Source organism: Amaranthus tricolor, chromosome 3 (assembly GCF_026212465.1).
Source record: "Amaranthus tricolor cultivar Red isolate AtriRed21 chromosome 3, ASM2621246v1, whole genome shotgun sequence".
NCBI classification, from domain to species: Eukaryota; Viridiplantae; Streptophyta; class Magnoliopsida; order Caryophyllales; family Amaranthaceae; genus Amaranthus; species Amaranthus tricolor.
The window spans coordinates 27,367,183-27,383,694 of NC_080049.1; the positions used below are offsets into that span (position 1 = coordinate 27,367,183).

The 16,512-nt window shown below is 33.2% G+C and overlaps 2 protein-coding genes across 5 annotated transcripts; one reads left to right on the forward strand and one right to left on the reverse strand.

Annotated features, from left to right (window-relative positions):
• The first annotated feature begins 4,721 nt into the window (after nucleotides 1-4,721).
• Nucleotides 4,722-12,773, forward strand: LOC130809347 (probable methyltransferase PMT5). 2 transcript variants are annotated; one of them, XM_057675077.1, is made up of 10 exons: nucleotides 4,722-5,032; nucleotides 5,160-5,813; nucleotides 5,892-6,027; nucleotides 6,109-6,349; nucleotides 9,087-9,312; nucleotides 9,505-9,662; nucleotides 9,768-10,071; nucleotides 10,553-10,685; nucleotides 11,465-11,668; nucleotides 12,387-12,773. In XM_057675077.1, the coding sequence occupies exons 2-9, from the start codon at nucleotides 5,299-5,301 to the stop codon at nucleotides 11,612-11,614; spliced, it is 1,863 nt and encodes a 620-aa protein (XP_057531060.1). In that variant the 5' UTR covers nucleotides 4,722-5,032; nucleotides 5,160-5,298; the 3' UTR covers nucleotides 11,615-11,668; nucleotides 12,387-12,773. The 2 variants fall into 2 exon arrangements, with proteins under 2 accessions (XP_057531060.1, XP_057531061.1); XM_057675078.1 differs by having other exon boundaries at nucleotides 4,729-5,032; nucleotides 12,390-12,773.
• Nucleotides 12,774-13,941: 1,168 nt separating this feature from the next.
• LOC130809349 (uncharacterized) lies at nucleotides 13,942-15,760 on the reverse strand. 3 transcript variants are annotated; one of them, XM_057675081.1, is made up of 3 exons: nucleotides 15,391-15,760; nucleotides 14,649-14,749; nucleotides 13,942-14,572 (listed from the first exon to the last, which is right to left on the reverse strand). In XM_057675081.1, the coding sequence occupies exons 2-3, from the start codon at nucleotides 14,739-14,741 to the stop codon at nucleotides 14,273-14,275; spliced, it is 393 nt and encodes a 130-aa protein (XP_057531064.1). In that variant the 5' UTR covers nucleotides 14,742-14,749; nucleotides 15,391-15,760; the 3' UTR covers nucleotides 13,942-14,272. The 3 variants fall into 3 exon arrangements, with proteins under 3 accessions (XP_057531064.1, XP_057531063.1, XP_057531062.1); XM_057675080.1 differs by having other exon boundaries at nucleotides 14,649-14,777; XM_057675079.1 differs by having other exon boundaries at nucleotides 14,649-15,760.
• Nucleotides 15,761-16,512: the final 752 nt, after the last annotated feature.

A 16,512-nucleotide genomic window follows, 5' to 3' on the forward strand; every position in this document is an offset into this window, starting at 1 on the left:
ATAAAGTGGAAGCAGATCTAGTTAGAGTCGATGATAATGGTGGTTCATGGTTGTCGTGGCATTTGAACTTGGAAACTCCAGGTTGTGCCTCCCACTTGAATGGGATTGCTCCTGTTTTCTTAAATGAGTCATCTACTACCATTTTGTGACTTTTCCTTGGCCAAGGAGCCTACAAGATATTTATAATAAATAAGTAGGTTGGGGGAATGAAAAAACTAGGTGAGAATCTAACTCATGATGACATAACATAGAGAGTAATGTATTCACTAACTGAGACAAGACTCGATTTTCAATTGTCAAAATTTTTTTTATAAGCTATTTAGTTAATTTCTTAGAGAGGAGTAAAGGACGGAGGAGAAGTTGACTGGTAATCAGCATTGTGTTGTACTCTGCACATAGACTCATGCCATCAGTTTTAAAAGTCATGGTGCCATGGCTCATGCCTCATGCCTCATGCCTCATGCCACTATTGCATGCCTTTTATGAGAGTGAAATCGCAATTATCCATCTATTATAATTTTCACATATATTTCGCAAATTTGCTATAACGTTTGTTAAGTTTAAACTTCAAAATTTATTTATTTTTAAAGGATAAATTAATATAGGCGTAAAAGAAATCAAGTTTGAGCTTATTTATAATATTAATACGTAACAAATATTTGAAATTATGTTACTAAAGATGGTCACGGGTTGGTTTGATTTATCTGAATTTGGCTAGGATTTTGATTGATTAGCAAGTAGAATTAGTCCAATTTTGATTCAAGGTAGGCTTATATATACCTAAATTGGTTTGTGGCCAGTTCAAGATCGATTCTATGTCAGTTTGTGAAAATTCTAAATATATATAACTTGGAGTTGAATCAATGCGTAAATTTATAGATTGAATTTTTTTGTGTGTGTGAATGGAAAATGCATGAAAGAATTAAAAACAAAAGTGCTCGATTGAATGAATACTTTTATTTAATTATTAAATACTTTGCATTTTACAATTAATAAAAAAAATTACTTCATAAAATAATGTAGTCTACATAAAAAAGTAATTATTTATGTGATGTTCTTGCTTGTTTATTTGTCCATTGATTCATGTTCTGTTTTTCTCTTAATTTTACTTATTCTTCATCGTTATGAGGTCCTTAAATCTTTTATTTCCGATTCAGTGATTGAAAGTTTTTTTTTTTTTTTTTAATCCTTCATAAGAATTTGATTCTCATTACTGAATTTTAAAGGTTGATGTAGTTGTTTTGGTTATGCATTTTTTTTGGATAAATTGCCAGTGAAATTGATGGGATATAAATTAAAAACACCCTTTAATGCTGGGTTTATTCTGCTTTACATATATATAATTAGTAGAAAGTATTTACAATTCACATGGAGGCAGATTTGCAATTACAAGAACAGCTCATATTAAGCAGCAAATTGGCCTGCCATTTTCACAATGTTTGAGCTTTCACCATCTCATTTCCAATTGTTATTGCCTAATTTGAGCTGTATGCCATTTTGTTTGTCTTTTTTTTTCTCTACTAAATATAATTTTATTAGACAGAACACATATATTTATTAATTATTACTTCTTCTATCCCTTAAGTTTGCAACACGCACATTTGTTGTGCAAATCAAAGACGGAGAGAAAAGGAGATATAAAGGTAGGGGTTGAATACGTTTAAAGTGAGAAAAAGAAAGAAGATTAAAAATAGTGATAATACTATTCAAAATTAAAATATTACAAATTTAAAATGACATATTAAAATAGAATTTGCAACAAATTTATAAAGACAGAGAGATAATACTTTATAGAAAAGAGAAAAAACATGTGAATAAAATAAAAGATAATTATATTATATATTTAGGATAATAAAAAAAATATAATTCATAAATAAAAATAAAAATACAACAAAATTGGTAAAACAAACATCTTGCTAGATATGGGTATATTTATACAATTTCTAGTGATAATAACTATGAAAGTGCAATTTTCTCCGTGGCAGGAAGTTGCCGATAAGGCAAATAGGCAACAATTGCCGATCATTTTTCCTTTTATGGTACTCCCATTTGTTACGTCTCATGTCTATGAGATTTTGCATAATTACTATTTTTTATTTTTTATGCGATTTAATTACTAATTTAATTTTTATTATTTTAATTATAATACATATAATAAATATTACAAATTATGCAATATCTACTTAATTATATTTTAATTAATAGATTAACATAATACAAATTAAGATTAAGACCCATGAATGATCATAGTCAAAAACAATTGTTGCAAAATATTATGAATAAAGTGAGTACAATTTACACATGTAAATAATAATTTATACTTCATATATAAAACAAATAACAAATGAGTTTATAGAGAAATTAGAGTTGCCCTTATTTCTGCAAAGATGCAGGAAAATAAATTGAGATGGTTTAGTCATATACAGCGAAAGACTTCTGACGCTCTTGTAAGGAGGATCGAAAGCATTATAGTGAAGGGTAAGAGAAATCGAGGAAGACCTAGGAGAGTATGAGGAACAAATAAAAAATGATTTGCATGAGTTACACCTCTCTGAGGACTTGAACGAGATTCGGATGGTTGGAGACGCCTTATTTATGTCTTAGACTATCGATCCTCTCTCGTTTACTTGGCCAAGGTTGTGTCGTTAGATACAAGCTTGTGAAGTCAACTTCAATCGGTCAATTTTGTTGCAGGAAAATCTTTTTCTAAGGATCTCTTTAGAGTCAGGGGATTCTTTGGCCGCATCTGCTTATATGAGTATGTGTTGCTGCATTTCTTTCTTTTCCACACTCTGATTATATTTTCTTATGAATGAAATACAATAGGTAGTTAGGTACCATGATGATGATGAAATGAGTCGAAGAAAGAAGTGGATGAAATTAGCAATAATAATAAAATTATGAATAATATTATAAGAAAATTATGGGGACTGTCAATAAAAAAAAAAAAAAGAAACAGTCAAATTAAGTGGATAACTCTAAATAGAAATTTAGTGTAAGTTTTTATGTGCTGGTATGACCCCTTTGGGATAATTAGACTAAGGCAGCCAAATTTTCCAGCGTCCAACAGTCCTCACCCATCTGCTAGTAAGCCAGCACATAAGCCAAGCCACATGCGCGCCCGACCACCTGGGCGTGAGGGCGTGGGTTGCCCGGGGGCCATGGGGCTAAACGTTGTTCAATGTCCAAAACATATTTTTGCTCTTATATCTTTTCTTCATTCATGCCAATATATTTCCTATTATCTCCCATATTTTCCATCTTTCCCACTTAAACGCATAAAGAAATACATTAAAAAAGCACATATAGTGACATAGGAATATTAATTTGTATTTGGGGATGTGGCTTGATTTTTTATGACCTCTTTATTAATTTGTATGTTGAGGTGAGTTTTCGTGCTATGCCATATAATAACCGTGTCCTTGTAATTCAGACTTTGCACTAACTTTTTTAATAAACAACACTTATATTAACAAAAGGTGAAATTTTAAAATTAGATCAATGGCAGATAAATTACTATGTTAATTTTTTATTAACACAATTGTTTTGGCACTATGTTGTATTGATCCTAATTATATTTTGGTTTTATTTCATTAATTTATTATTAAAATCACAAAATAAGAAAATTTAAAAATAGATGATAATCTACCTAAAAAAAATATAATCAAACGGTAAATATTATAATAAAAAATATAATCAAATGTATTTGAACACTTAAAACTAAGAGTTAAGTTTTAATTCCAATAGATTAACATAGGTTAGTTATTGGTAATAATTTAAGCATTATCGAAAATCGTATTTTATCTCAATTGGAATAAGTATCGCATTTCACAAGTTAAATCTTGAATTTTACCTTTTCTTAATGCTTAACCTACCATGTGATCCAAACATATAAAATAAAAAATGCAATTTAAACACTAATTAAATGTAAATAATCCAAGCTATATAGTTATAAGATCCATCATTAGCCAATACTAAATGATAATGTAGTCAATGACAAAAAAAACCCAACAAAAATCTATGACAATAATAGAAGTATATTGGGATTATTATAAATAATGAATCAACATGAAATAGACTCCAACTATATATCCATCCAATCATAAACTTCTACATCAAAGTTAAAAAAAACAGAAAATGTGATACTCTCTCTCTTTCAGATCTCAACACAATCACTCCCACATACCACAGTCCCACGGCCACACATTACACACCCAACCTAAATTTAATTATTTCCCCTCAATTTAATACTCCTCCCTCTTATCCTAAAATCTCTAAATTAGTTTGCTTTATTTGCCCCTATATTATTTTAATTTTAAATATTTTTAAATATATTTAATTAAATTAGAAATTATAAAAAATTAATATTTCACTAATTAACAAGGTTTATATTGAAACAAATTAAATAGAATCTCACCTCATTAAGTTTTTAAATAAAATACAAACTAAAAACAATTGGTAAATGATGTCGCAAAAGTAAGGAATAATAAAAATAATAATAATAAAATTCAAAATTGCCAAAAAATATGATAATAATATTAATTGCCAAAAAAAATAATTTCAAAGTGATAATAATAATAATAATAATGAGAAATTTGATGGGAAAAAATATTATAATAAATTTCAAAATAATAATAATGATAATTAACAAAAAAATGCAAAATAATGATAATAATAAATGTATATTTGTATTAAATATGCTAATAAATTGCTACCTGAAAACTTAATAGTCCGAGCATTACTGAACTCTCTTTCTATCACTTTCTCTCTCTTCCTCATTGCTGAATCCTGAGCTCTCTGTATATCTGTCTCTGAGATTTCTTTCTTTCTCTGCTTTTTCATTCTCTTTTTCTCTTCTCATTTCTCCCACATTCTTTTACTCGTTACGTTTTTCAATTTTTTCTTCGAATTGTTCGATTCTGATATTCCGAGATCGGTATTTCTCTAACCCTAAGCGATTTGTCGCTGTATTGTTCTTCAACAAATTGCAGTCTACTTCAACAATTTGATCTGAAATTTCGTATATTATCAGGTTTAATTTTTTTTATTTTTTAAATGTATCTTAAATATAGTTTGTAGTTTTATTTCCTGTTTGCTATATGTTGTGTCATTAGTCCGATAATGTGATTAAGATCTGCGTTTATTATTTTTTATTGTAGGCGATGTTATGATCTTCGAAATTCTTGGAGATTTGGGATAATTTGAGTGTAATTAGACTATAAAAATAGGAGAATTGTTTCTCTGTAAGGGATTTAATGCATCTGATGAACTGTTGAAGGAGAGTGATACAAATTGGACATGAGAAGCGGTTGGTTGTATAAATTTTCGCTCATATTTGGTCATAGACTTCGCCATAATTGGTTCTTATTGTGTTTCTTCAGTATACTTGTATTAGTTGCTCTTTTAAGTTCGTCGTCTTCCACAAGAGAATTCGAGTCGTTAGTGCCCCCGAGATTGCCCAATGTTTACACTAACTATAGGAAATTGAAGGAGCAATCAGTGGTAGATTATTTCGACTTGAGGTTTCTTGCATCGCTAGCTAATCCTAGGCAAAAGGAGCTTCCACTTTGTGGTAAAGAGAGGGAGAATTATGTTCCGTGTTATAATTTGAGTGCTAATTTGGAGAAAGGGTTGAAGGATGGTGAAGAGTTTGATCGACATTGTGAGTTGTCGAATGAAGAGAAGTGTTTGGTTCGGCCTCCTAAGGAGTATAAGATTCCTTTGCGCTGGCCTGCTGGTCGAGATGTGATTTGGAGTGGGAATGTGAAGATCACCAAAGATCAATTTCTTTCATCTGGAAGTATGACTAAGAGGTATGAATGGTTCAGTATAAGCTCTCAATTTTTTATTCTATTCATTGTGAGATTTGCTTTCCTTATTTACTTCTACAGGATGATGTTATTGGAAGAGAATCAAATTGCTTTTCACAATGATGATGGATTGATTTTCGATGGGGTGAAGGATTATACTCGTCAACTTGCGGAGTCTATAGGACTGGGTAGTGACTCAGACTTCCTTCAGGCGGGTGTAAGTGGTCCACTGCTTCTCTGGTGATTTAACGCTTTGAATTACAAGACGCACTTCATTGAGTTTGTTGCACAAGTGCAGGTGCATACTGTGCTTGACATTGGCTGTGGTTTTGGAAGCTTTGGAGCCCATTTAGTCTCACTAAGATTGATGCCTGTGTGCATTGCTGCATATGAGGTGACAGGCAGCCAAGTTCAATTGGCACTTGAGAGAGGTCTTCCGGCTATGATTGGCAATTTTATTTCCAAGCAACTTCCATATCCTTCATTGTCCTTTGACATGATTCACTGTGCTCAATGTGGTATTGATTGGGATGGAAAAGGTTTGTAACAATTTGTTAAGTTGTCTATTTCTTGATTTTTGACTTCTGCTCTTTTTACTTTTTATGGGAAGTTAGTTGAGAAGTAGCTTTGCAATTGTTCAACTGAAAAGTAGGCGTGAAAGATCTAGAACTTACATTCAGTGGGAGCACAATCGATATAAAAATAATCTAAAATAAATAAAAAAATTGGTAAAGATATCTAAAAAGTTATAATTTTTTTAACCCTATAAAATAAAATTATGTAATCTCATCTTAAAACCAACATGGCAATGAACAATAAGATTATTGAGAATACTACAATATACATCCCTCTTTATAAAAATTACCAAACAATTAACGGATATACATGTATTATTTAATGAATACGTTTTAAACGGTTAGTAGAGGGTATTAATTAATGAATACACATAGATTCAAAGAAATTTGGTAGTGTAGTTAGTCAATAGGCGCACAACCTATCAATAGCCTTTTGTCTTGGGTTTGATCTAATTTTTTAGTATCAGTGCGCTCACTTGCAGGCACGGGAGCCAGCTAGATCCGCCTAGGTTATAAATCTGTTCTCTTTTACTCTAATAGAAAACCTATTAGAAAAAAGGACGAATTAGAATATTTGGGAGAAGGACGAAGCAATCCCATTGATGGCATATATTCTGTTCTCTTTTATTCTAATATAATTGTTTGTACAATATGTTGTTGAAAGGAAAGTAAGTAAGAAAAGAAAAAAGAACAATTTGATTTTTGTTTGTTTTAGGGGGAGGCAGACAGACAACAATTGATGTGCATATGAGCCTATGAGATTTCATTCAATTATTCTATTATAAGGATGTTCACTTTGCCTAATACAACTATCTATTCAAATAGCTTTTTGTGGGTTTGGTTGATGGAGAACCCTTTAAATCATATTGAACTCCATGCCATCTCTTAGAATGTTTGTCGGATTGGTATTGCTGAGCCCTTATAAGATTAACTTTTATGGATATTGATATTTTTAGCAGCGTGCGTAAAGGTTTTAGGAGTCTTTGTGTGTTTTTCTTCCTGAAAACAAAATGATCCCCTACTCTTCATTTGATGATTGCTTAGAGTAAAAGAACAAATGTGTTTGTGTTGCTTTTTTACTTTGTGTTGTGACTTTCCGTATGTATCAATCTTAGAGAAATATAATAGCTCATGGATTGCTTTCCACGCAAGTAGGATGGATTAGAAAGTGCTCAAGTGCAATTTTGCTATGCACTTTTATCCCCTCTCTAATACCGTCAAAAGGTGATATGCAAAACTATGGCAAGGTGTGTTGATTGCCTTGGTAAAATTTTTGAGGTGCCAAAGGGACCCCATAACTCGGGTGTTAGCCTTTGGGCGTGAGGCTCTCTGAACTCAAGAAAAAAAAACCCTGTAAACCCTCAAAAAACCATAAGAAGATAAGAGAATAGAGATAAATAATAGCAAAGAAAAAATAACTTGCCGCACCAAATACGCTCTTGTAAAGCTAAGACTAATAGGCGATCTCAAGCGCTATAAGGCGTTTGCTCAAGGAATCATCTTGCCTAGCCCTATCAAGGCGCCCAACCTATCACCTGGCCAAGGTGCTCATCTTAGGTGCACTTTTTGAAGCAAGTTTGCTTTTGTTGCAACAGTTGATAGCTAGAGTTTGGTTTTTGAAGTACCTTGGGATATTTTAAGGCTTGTAATTAAGAAAAGGTCTAGTCTGATGTAAATGATAGGACGAGAGAATCTTGAAGTAATCAATTGCTGTTCAAATACTTCTCTTTTGGCTGTCACCGGTTCATGCTCTGTATAATAGGAATGCCTTCTTTGACCTAGTGGTTTTGTCTAATTGGATAAGGCTTTTAATTGTAGAATTCTAGTGTTGGCAAGCATATAGATGATAATCTTGAGGAAGACCAACCAATTATTGTATTGTTCGTGCTTTGAGCATCTGGTGTGCAAATGTCTTGGGATATTTGGGGTTGATGAGAAATCTCCTGTGATTTAATTATGAATTATGATACATTCCACATTGAGTGAATGTATATGAGCTTAATATAACCTTCTAAACTAATCTTTAACTTACAAAATTGCAATACTACCTATTGCTAATATTCAATGACTATAGGGGCCCATTTCTAAATTCCATGTCTGACAACTGAAATTCTCTTGTAGGGGTAACTAAAAAGTGTTAAATGCACAACAATTACAAAAATTTGAACGCACAATAAGACACATGAACTTATTTCTATTTATAAGCGCCTAATGCCCAAACCTGAGGGTAGGGGGTTGTTCGCACTTACTAACTGCGAACAAGTGTTGTGATCCAAAAAAAAAACCAAAGGGGGTGTTCGCAGTTAGTAAGTGCGAACTAACTGTTGACTTTTTTTTGACCAAAACCGCTGTTTGCACATCATCCCTAAATACAGCAGCAGGTCTCCTTTGTTTGCAGTTACTATTGACCCTGTTTGATCAGGTCTCTGTTTGCAGTTAGTAAGTGAAAACAGGTATTTTGACTTTTTTTTACTAGTTTCTCTGTGTTTGCAGTTACTAACTGCGAACTGTACCGAACTTGAGCTCTGGGGGTAGAGGCGCTTATAGATGGAAATAAGTTCATCTGTGTCTTATTGTGTGCTTTTTTTTTTGATAAATAATCTTATCTATTTCAAATTTTCCAACAATTAATGATTTTAGAATGTCTTCTTTAAAAATATACATCTGAAAACTTGAACTTACCAGTGGCTTTGTGGAACAGATGGAATGTTCATTATTGAAGTGGATCGGTTGCTAAAGCCCGGAGGTTATTTTGTTTTAACTTCTCCTTTGATCAAACCTCAAGGTAGCTTGTTGACAATAAAGAAAGGCAACATGTTAACTCCAGTTGAAGATTTCACACAAAGTATTTGCTGGAGTCTTCTAGACCAGCAAGATGAAACTTTTATCTGGCAGAAAACAGCTGACAAAGATTGCTATGCAGCTAGGTAAAGGGTGTCAGTGTTACACAGAAAATAATTTGTGTGTACTTTGTTGATGTAGATTTATTAATTGATATTTAGCCATATATGTTGGAGAATGATAGCTTGAGAGCATCTCTTTTATTTGTATTGATGGTTCACGGTCTTATTAATACTCGATTTTGCTGAAGGTAAATTCTGTTTTACTTGAATTTATAGGAGACATGGGTTGCCTCTTTGCCAGGATGAGCATGAAAGTCAGTCATATTACAACCCCCTTGTCAAATGCATCAGTGGGACACACAGTAAAAGATGGACTCCTATTCGTAACAAGTCCAATGGTTCTCGGTTGACCTTGGAAGAACTTGAAGTTCATGGTAAGTATTGCTCCAGTTGTATTATTGTATATGTTATTTGCAAGTTGTTTGTTACAAGGCATATTAGAATAATGTATTCTAACACCCCTCTATAAATTTCTGCAGGTATTCAACATGGCGAGTTCTATGAAAACAAGGAATTTTGGAAATCAGCCCTCAGAAATTATTGGTCTTTGCTTACCCCCTTGATATTTTCTGACCATCCAAAACGACCTGGTGATGAAGACCCGTTACCTCCATATAACATGGTACGCAATGTGATGGACATGAATGCTTATTATGGGGGTTTTAATGCTGCATTAGTGGATCTGAAGAAATCAGCATGGGTCTTGAATGTAGTTCCTGTGGGGACTCGCAACACACTTCCTCTTATACTTGACCAAGGTTTTGCGGGTGTTTTGCATGACTGGTAAAGTTTTATTATTCACTTCTAATCTTCTAATTCATCTTACTCGTTATTCTGTTTCAGATTATTTCTACTCCATCCATTTTGATAGCAGACACCTATGTTTCTTGAGGTCTAACTTTGACCATTTATTGATCTTAAAATGTATGATGAAATTTTTATGAATTGTGGTAGTACCTTTAATGAGTCCTAATTACACTATTTCTATTCATTATCAATATAATAGAAGTTGGTGATTCATTCTTTGTTCTCAAATAACATAGGTGTCATATAATGAAGCAGATTCAATTAACCTTTTTCTTCCCCAATTTTTTTAAATAGAAATAATGTCAGTTTTTGTTACACATTATGCTGAAGTATATGTGCTGCTTCCTACAATAAGGATGTCGCTTATTGTCAATTTTATTAATTTATCATTTGAAATTTTGAATATTTCACTTATTGTCTATTGTGGGTGCTGATCTTGTAAGTCTTGTTTTTGTAGGTGCGAGCCTTTTCCAACATACCCTCGAACCTACGACATGATTCATGCTAGTGGGCTTTTCTCCCTAATCAGTTCAGAGAAATGTAGTATGATGAACTTGTTTTTGGAAATGGATAGAATTCTACGACCAGAGGTATCTCTGTTGCATTCATGCTACTATCAGACTTTTCCTGATATTTTGCTTTATTGAATACTGTGTTTTTGCATTTGTGTTACTTAGACTTGGTACCAAAGTTGCATAAGGTTACATGTCTGAACAGCAAAGTCATAAATTGTGAAAATATTTGCTCTTTTTATTGCCCAACAAGATGCATCAAGTATACATGCTCATGTTAGAGTCAAAAATATACAAGGGTATTTAAGGGAAATGAAAATTTATGTGTAGCATTGTATTACATTTAGCATGATACTAGAAATGCCTTGTGTGGACATGAAAACTGTCCCTTCTTTCCGATTGGAATATCATTCCACTCCAAGGAGTGAAGATGCGAACTCACTCTCCTTTTTTAACATTGTATTGTTTTTTTTTTTTTTTTGAGTAAGTTGATGTTCAGTGAAGCCTAAGGGGGAGCCACTGTTGTGGTGTTGGGATATCAGTAGAAGTGTTCATTTGGGTCATAGGGTTGATTTCGGATTAGCTGTTTCGGATCGATTCAAAATCAGGTCTTGCGTCTTCATTGGTTTTAACCCAGTTTTGAATTAATTTTGAAAACGGGTTAAAGTTGGGTTCGATTTAAATGTCGTGTGAATATCGGATCACCGGGTCTATTTTGAACACCTAAGGGATAAGTAATTTTATTGTTTAAGGTTTTTTGTGTAAACTGATTGTTATTGATCATTGTTGCTAAGAAAGATATTTGTTACGGGTGTACATATTTTGAAGTTTGACATAAGCACGGTATTTCTTACTAGGGCTGGGTTATTCTTTCTGATAATGTTGGAGCCATAGAAATGGCACGAACGCGTGCTACTCAGATCCGCTGGGAAGCCAGGGTGATTGATCCGCAGAACGGAAGTGATCAGAGGATACTTGTTTGCCAAAAGCCATTCTTGAGAAAATAATTATTTCATCAATTAGAGTTTCACACTGCAAGAACTTCCGCGATGGCAACTCTGGTAATTTTCTTGAGCTGGTATTTTGGCGTGAAATTTCTGTTTTATGCAATGGTTCTCGCCTAATTGTCTTTGATGCATTGGAGCACTTCTGAAGGTTGTACTTATGTTTCCAAAATTTGGAAGTTGTGATCCGGGGTTGGAAACTCTCTTTGAACGGCCACTAATTTCTTTCTAAAATCTTTTTAGATATACTTGACATTGCTGATACCCTTACCTTTTTCATACAAACTTTCAGTTAATGAATAATATTAATGATTATTGGTCAAGATTATGCGCGTGTGTAGTATAATCACATTATTCAATGTTATCCCTTCTCTGTTTCCTTGCATAGTATGAGGCTTTTCTTTTTAATTTTAACTATTCAGTAATGTATGCATATAATTCTTCCTGAGTTATTTAAAGTGATATAGCATTCTACCCTGAATATCCTGAAGAAATTTTACACTTCTGCTGATTCTATCGAGTATTTCTAGTAATTAATGAAGTATGGCTTTACTTTATTCACATCAACAATGACATTCACTAATTGCTGGTTTGCCAAAGTTGCAATTAAGCTGTGATTAATGTAAACATTAATCGTTATGTTTAAATTGACACTCTACAGTATAGTTTTCTCCCAGAATTTCAGTTAATAAACTCTTGCCGACTTTAGTTTCGACTATACAGCAATGTTTTTCTGTAGCAAAACTGATTTATTTATCTTTTGATTGTATTATAGCAGGGCAGAGTTTACGTGAATATATATACACATATAAAGAAGCTGCTTGGGCTGTTGACAAATTTGGTTTCTTCATCCTCAACTATGGACAGGTTCAAGTTGTAGATTAGGAGAATATATTCATTGCAAAAAAAGCTGCAATTTTTTTGTATTTTTTGTTCATGCATTTATAGCAATCCATTCTTTTGTAATTTTTGTTTCTCTTGCCACAAAGTTTTGATCCCTTTTTTTCCATTTGATTGATTATTTCTTCTTTTTATTGGTACTGATCTTTGTGATGAAGAATTACTATGTTTCCTAAGAAAGCATAGCAATTAACAAGCACAAAATGTAAAAGGTGACATATTTTGTTATGAGTGAAAGAGTGAAGCAATCTTATTTTCATCATATTCTTTGATAGTTGATCAGAGAATTTTGTTATTGAGTTGAGTAACTGCTCTGCAAGACTACAATCCACAAACACCTTTTAACACTTGTTTAAATTAGCTACCCTTGCGAGAGACCATCTCTCGGTCAAATGATCACAAATAAAGAGCACATTTTCTCATTATAAGTTTTAGATGAGCTATTAACTCGGGTATAAAACGCGTCTCTTGGTGACACTGTCTTATACAACAGTTTGTGTATTTAAATTAAGTGAATGAGATACGATAGAACTTAGAAGGATACTGCTCGCGTCTTTACAATCCTCCGCGATAGAAATTGCTTAGATTTTGTTTGTTGTGGACTTGTGGTGCAGACTGTATAGCAATGTACAACTACTACTATATTTTAGAGTTTGGGTTGATTGCATTTGCAATACAATATGGTTGAGGTACAGATCAATGAAACATCAGACCAAATTTGAAGTCGGTTACGATTACATCATTGAGGGCACATATTAGTTAACAAACTATTCTATTAGTAGTTGAAATAGGCTTAGTTGAAAATCGAATTGGGTAAAATTTAATATTAGGTTTACGTTTATTGTTTAAGATGTGTTAAATATTAGAGTAATTAAGTTGAGTTATGATTGAGCGCTAGCATTCATAATATTTCACCTTTGTTGTTATCTAACTTAAGTATGAGAGGAGAGGGACTTTTCAAGTCTAAAATCCCCGGCAACAACGTTGGTCATTCAACTAATCCCCAACTTCAGCTTTAAAGATTTTTTTAAAATGAAAGAATCTTTTCCAACAATAATGCTACGAGTGAAAATAATTTTCAGTACGCCCTAAGTACTGTCCATGTTAGCAGCGAATTTTTTTCGAAAAAATATTACAGTAAAATCGCTACATGGAGAAGCGGTTTGCCCTATTCATAAAAATGTTACTCCATGTAACGGTTTCTTGTGTTTACTCCATGTAACGGTTTCTTGTGTCTGCATTTTGCAAGGTTTTTTAATTTGGAGAAAGTAAACAGCTACTCCATGTAGCAGTTTAAGCTGCCAGATTCCACACGTTTTCTTTCCTCCCTAATTTGCACACAACCTGCATTATTAAACTTAACTTCCAATATTTACGAGGTCTCAACCAACACAACCTCAACCAATCATCAGTATAATCTATCAACGAGGTCGGAATAATAGAAGATATAAATTAAATTAAGAGATTATCAAAGAAAACACCCATATATATATTACAACGCAATCACCAAAATGATACAAGTCCAATATGTACAAGAGACATCATACTCCTAAGTGAAGTAATCTAAAGTCCTCGACCTCGTTTGCAACCAGTAGATGAGGTCGGTGTGGACTCATCAACCTCGGGGATGTCATCAAGAGTAGGTGTACGGTGCCGATATTCCTGAACCTGGATGGGTGGTGATGGATGTGATGGAGTGGAAATGAATCCCGGGGCCACAAATGGCAACAACACACCTGACGGTGATGGAGAACCTGAAGTCTAACCACGGGAAATAGAACACCCTAAACCTCTCGAACGACCTCTACTCGACCCCGTCGATGAGCTACCTCGCTGTCTCCGACCTCTAGTACCACCCCGAGAAGTCTGGATCGTCTCATCATGTGCCGGAGGAGTCGAGATGAGATAGCCGTAACCCGTCTGACCCAACACTTCAGTCAGCGAAGTAGAGATAGAACCGAGGGTCTGAGTACACAACTGGTACCCCATATCAGCAGGCAAAACAGAGGCCCCGTGCATCATGCTAGAACACTCTAAAAGGACCCCTCTCATCCTCTCAGCCTACGTTTAACCAATAGAATATTAAAAAGTCAACGTATATATATTTGAAACTATTTGCACAATAGAGTAAACATACCAATATAGTGGCAGTGGAATGGTGATGTGATGCTGGCTGTGCTGATGTAGGGTTCGTGATGCGCAACCTCGTGATCCTCCTATACCACGACATGTAATCACCTAGAATCTGACCAGTGTAGTTATCTCCCTGGACCAGACTCATGGCATGAAAAATCTCATATGTCTCAGCACAAAGTAACAGGATGTCTGATAAAAACTTTTTTGATTTTGATTGAGAATTTATTAAAAAGATTCCATTTGAGGCTTTTACCAAACAATTTTAGTGAAGAAAGGGAATTGGTTAAAAACCATTCCTTTCCCAACCTTTTCTATTTCCTTTCCGTTTCTTTTGCAAAATATATTCCAAACATGTACTCAAAGGTCATATCATGGTTAAGAATCACAACGGAATTAGAACCCCCATTGTACACCACATCACCACCATTATGAAAAAATTACCCATTCAAATACACAACAACTGGATAATACTCCATTTTCTACATAAAATATGACAAAATGTAATATAATTTCATAGGAGCATTTCATCGAGCACATTATGTGCATCCTACTAACTCATATAATCAATAGCTTAATAATGGCTAAACTAAACTTATGACATGAAAATCATGATATCATGTCAATGTATATGTATAATAAGTGTAATTAACAACTACATATCATCAAATTATAACCAAACTAAACCAAACCCTAAAAAGCTACAACAAACAATTTGAGAAAAAAATTGAAATAAATGAACTTACCTAGTGATTAGGTGAAGAAACAAGCAAATATAATAATTCTTGACTTTTATTGTTGGATTGTTGTAATTTTGGAATTGTGAAAGTTTTTTTTGTAAGTTGAAGGTCGAAATCAGGAAGGAACAAGAGGAAGAATGAAAATTTTCGAGTAGCTGGCCTGTTTTGAAAACAGACTAAAGCGTTACTCCATGTAGCGGTTCTATTTGAATATTTTTGCAATAAAAAGGAAACTGTGACTTGGACTAACGGTTTTAGTTGCGTATAATTTTTATTTTAAATTAAATCGTGACTTAGTGTAACGGTTTTATTTAAAAATTTATAAAAATATATTTTCAAAAGTCTATGGACGGTATGTAGAAAATTATTTTTCCTCTTAGCGCATAGTAGGAATTATTTTTCCAAATAGAATTATTGTGAAAAAAAGACTCAAAATGAAAATGTCCTACTAGTCATACCAAACATGACAAAATGAAGTGAAGGAGGTTTTATGTACTTGGTTAGTCATTATCCTAAATCCAAACTAGATTTTGTGGCACATGTTGAGATCTATTGTATCAAACCTTCTTCTATTTGTTTGTAACTTCATTAGAATATTCACATGTCATACTTCTCCAGCAATTTTGACAAAATATTTTTTTAAATTAGGATGAAAGTTAAGGTTCTAAAAAAAATTACTCTGAAAATCTGACCTATAAAATTATTTGGGATTACATTCTATTCGTAGGTTGCATTGAGTCATGATGACTCGTAATTGACTAATGTTAATCTGTAACTTAATATATATTTTACTTTAGTCAAATCAAACTCAAAAAAATTACCCAAACTTATGTTGAACTCCAAAAAACCTAACCTAAAGTCAAACTAACGTTGATTTGACCTGGAGTATTTCCAACTTGAACTTAAACTACATAGTCCTCACCCAATAAAACCCAATATGAACCGACCCGATTAGAAAATATATCTAGCTAGGTATGACTTTACGCACTCCACTTGACCCATTCCTAAAAAAGACCGTGGTCAAAGCATTGACATGACTCAATAAAAACTAATCCTAATAAAATCCAAAACCTAACAAAACGCCACCATATTGTCCTCACCAAATATAAATTCGATATGAATTGACCC

Excerpts from the sequence above, each read along its gene's own strand:
- LOC130809349 (XM_057675079.1), bottom strand. The coding sequence starts at position 14,792 with ATGAGTCTGGTCCAGGGAGATAACTACACTGGTCAGATTCTAGGTGAT. Across the intron at positions 14,573-14,648 it reads ATTCCACTGCCACTATATTG|GCTGAGAGGATGAGAGGGGT; the intron begins GTATGTTTACTC and ends GGTTAAACGTAG.
- LOC130809347 (XM_057675077.1), top strand. The coding sequence starts at position 5,299 with ATGAGAAGCGGTTGGTTGTATAAATTTTCGCTCATATTTGGTCATAGA. Across the intron at positions 6,028-6,108 it reads CAGACTTCCTTCAGGCGGGT|GTGCATACTGTGCTTGACAT; the intron begins GTAAGTGGTCCA and ends GCACAAGTGCAG. Across the intron at positions 6,350-9,086 it reads TATTGATTGGGATGGAAAAG|ATGGAATGTTCATTATTGAA; the intron begins GTTTGTAACAAT and ends TTTGTGGAACAG.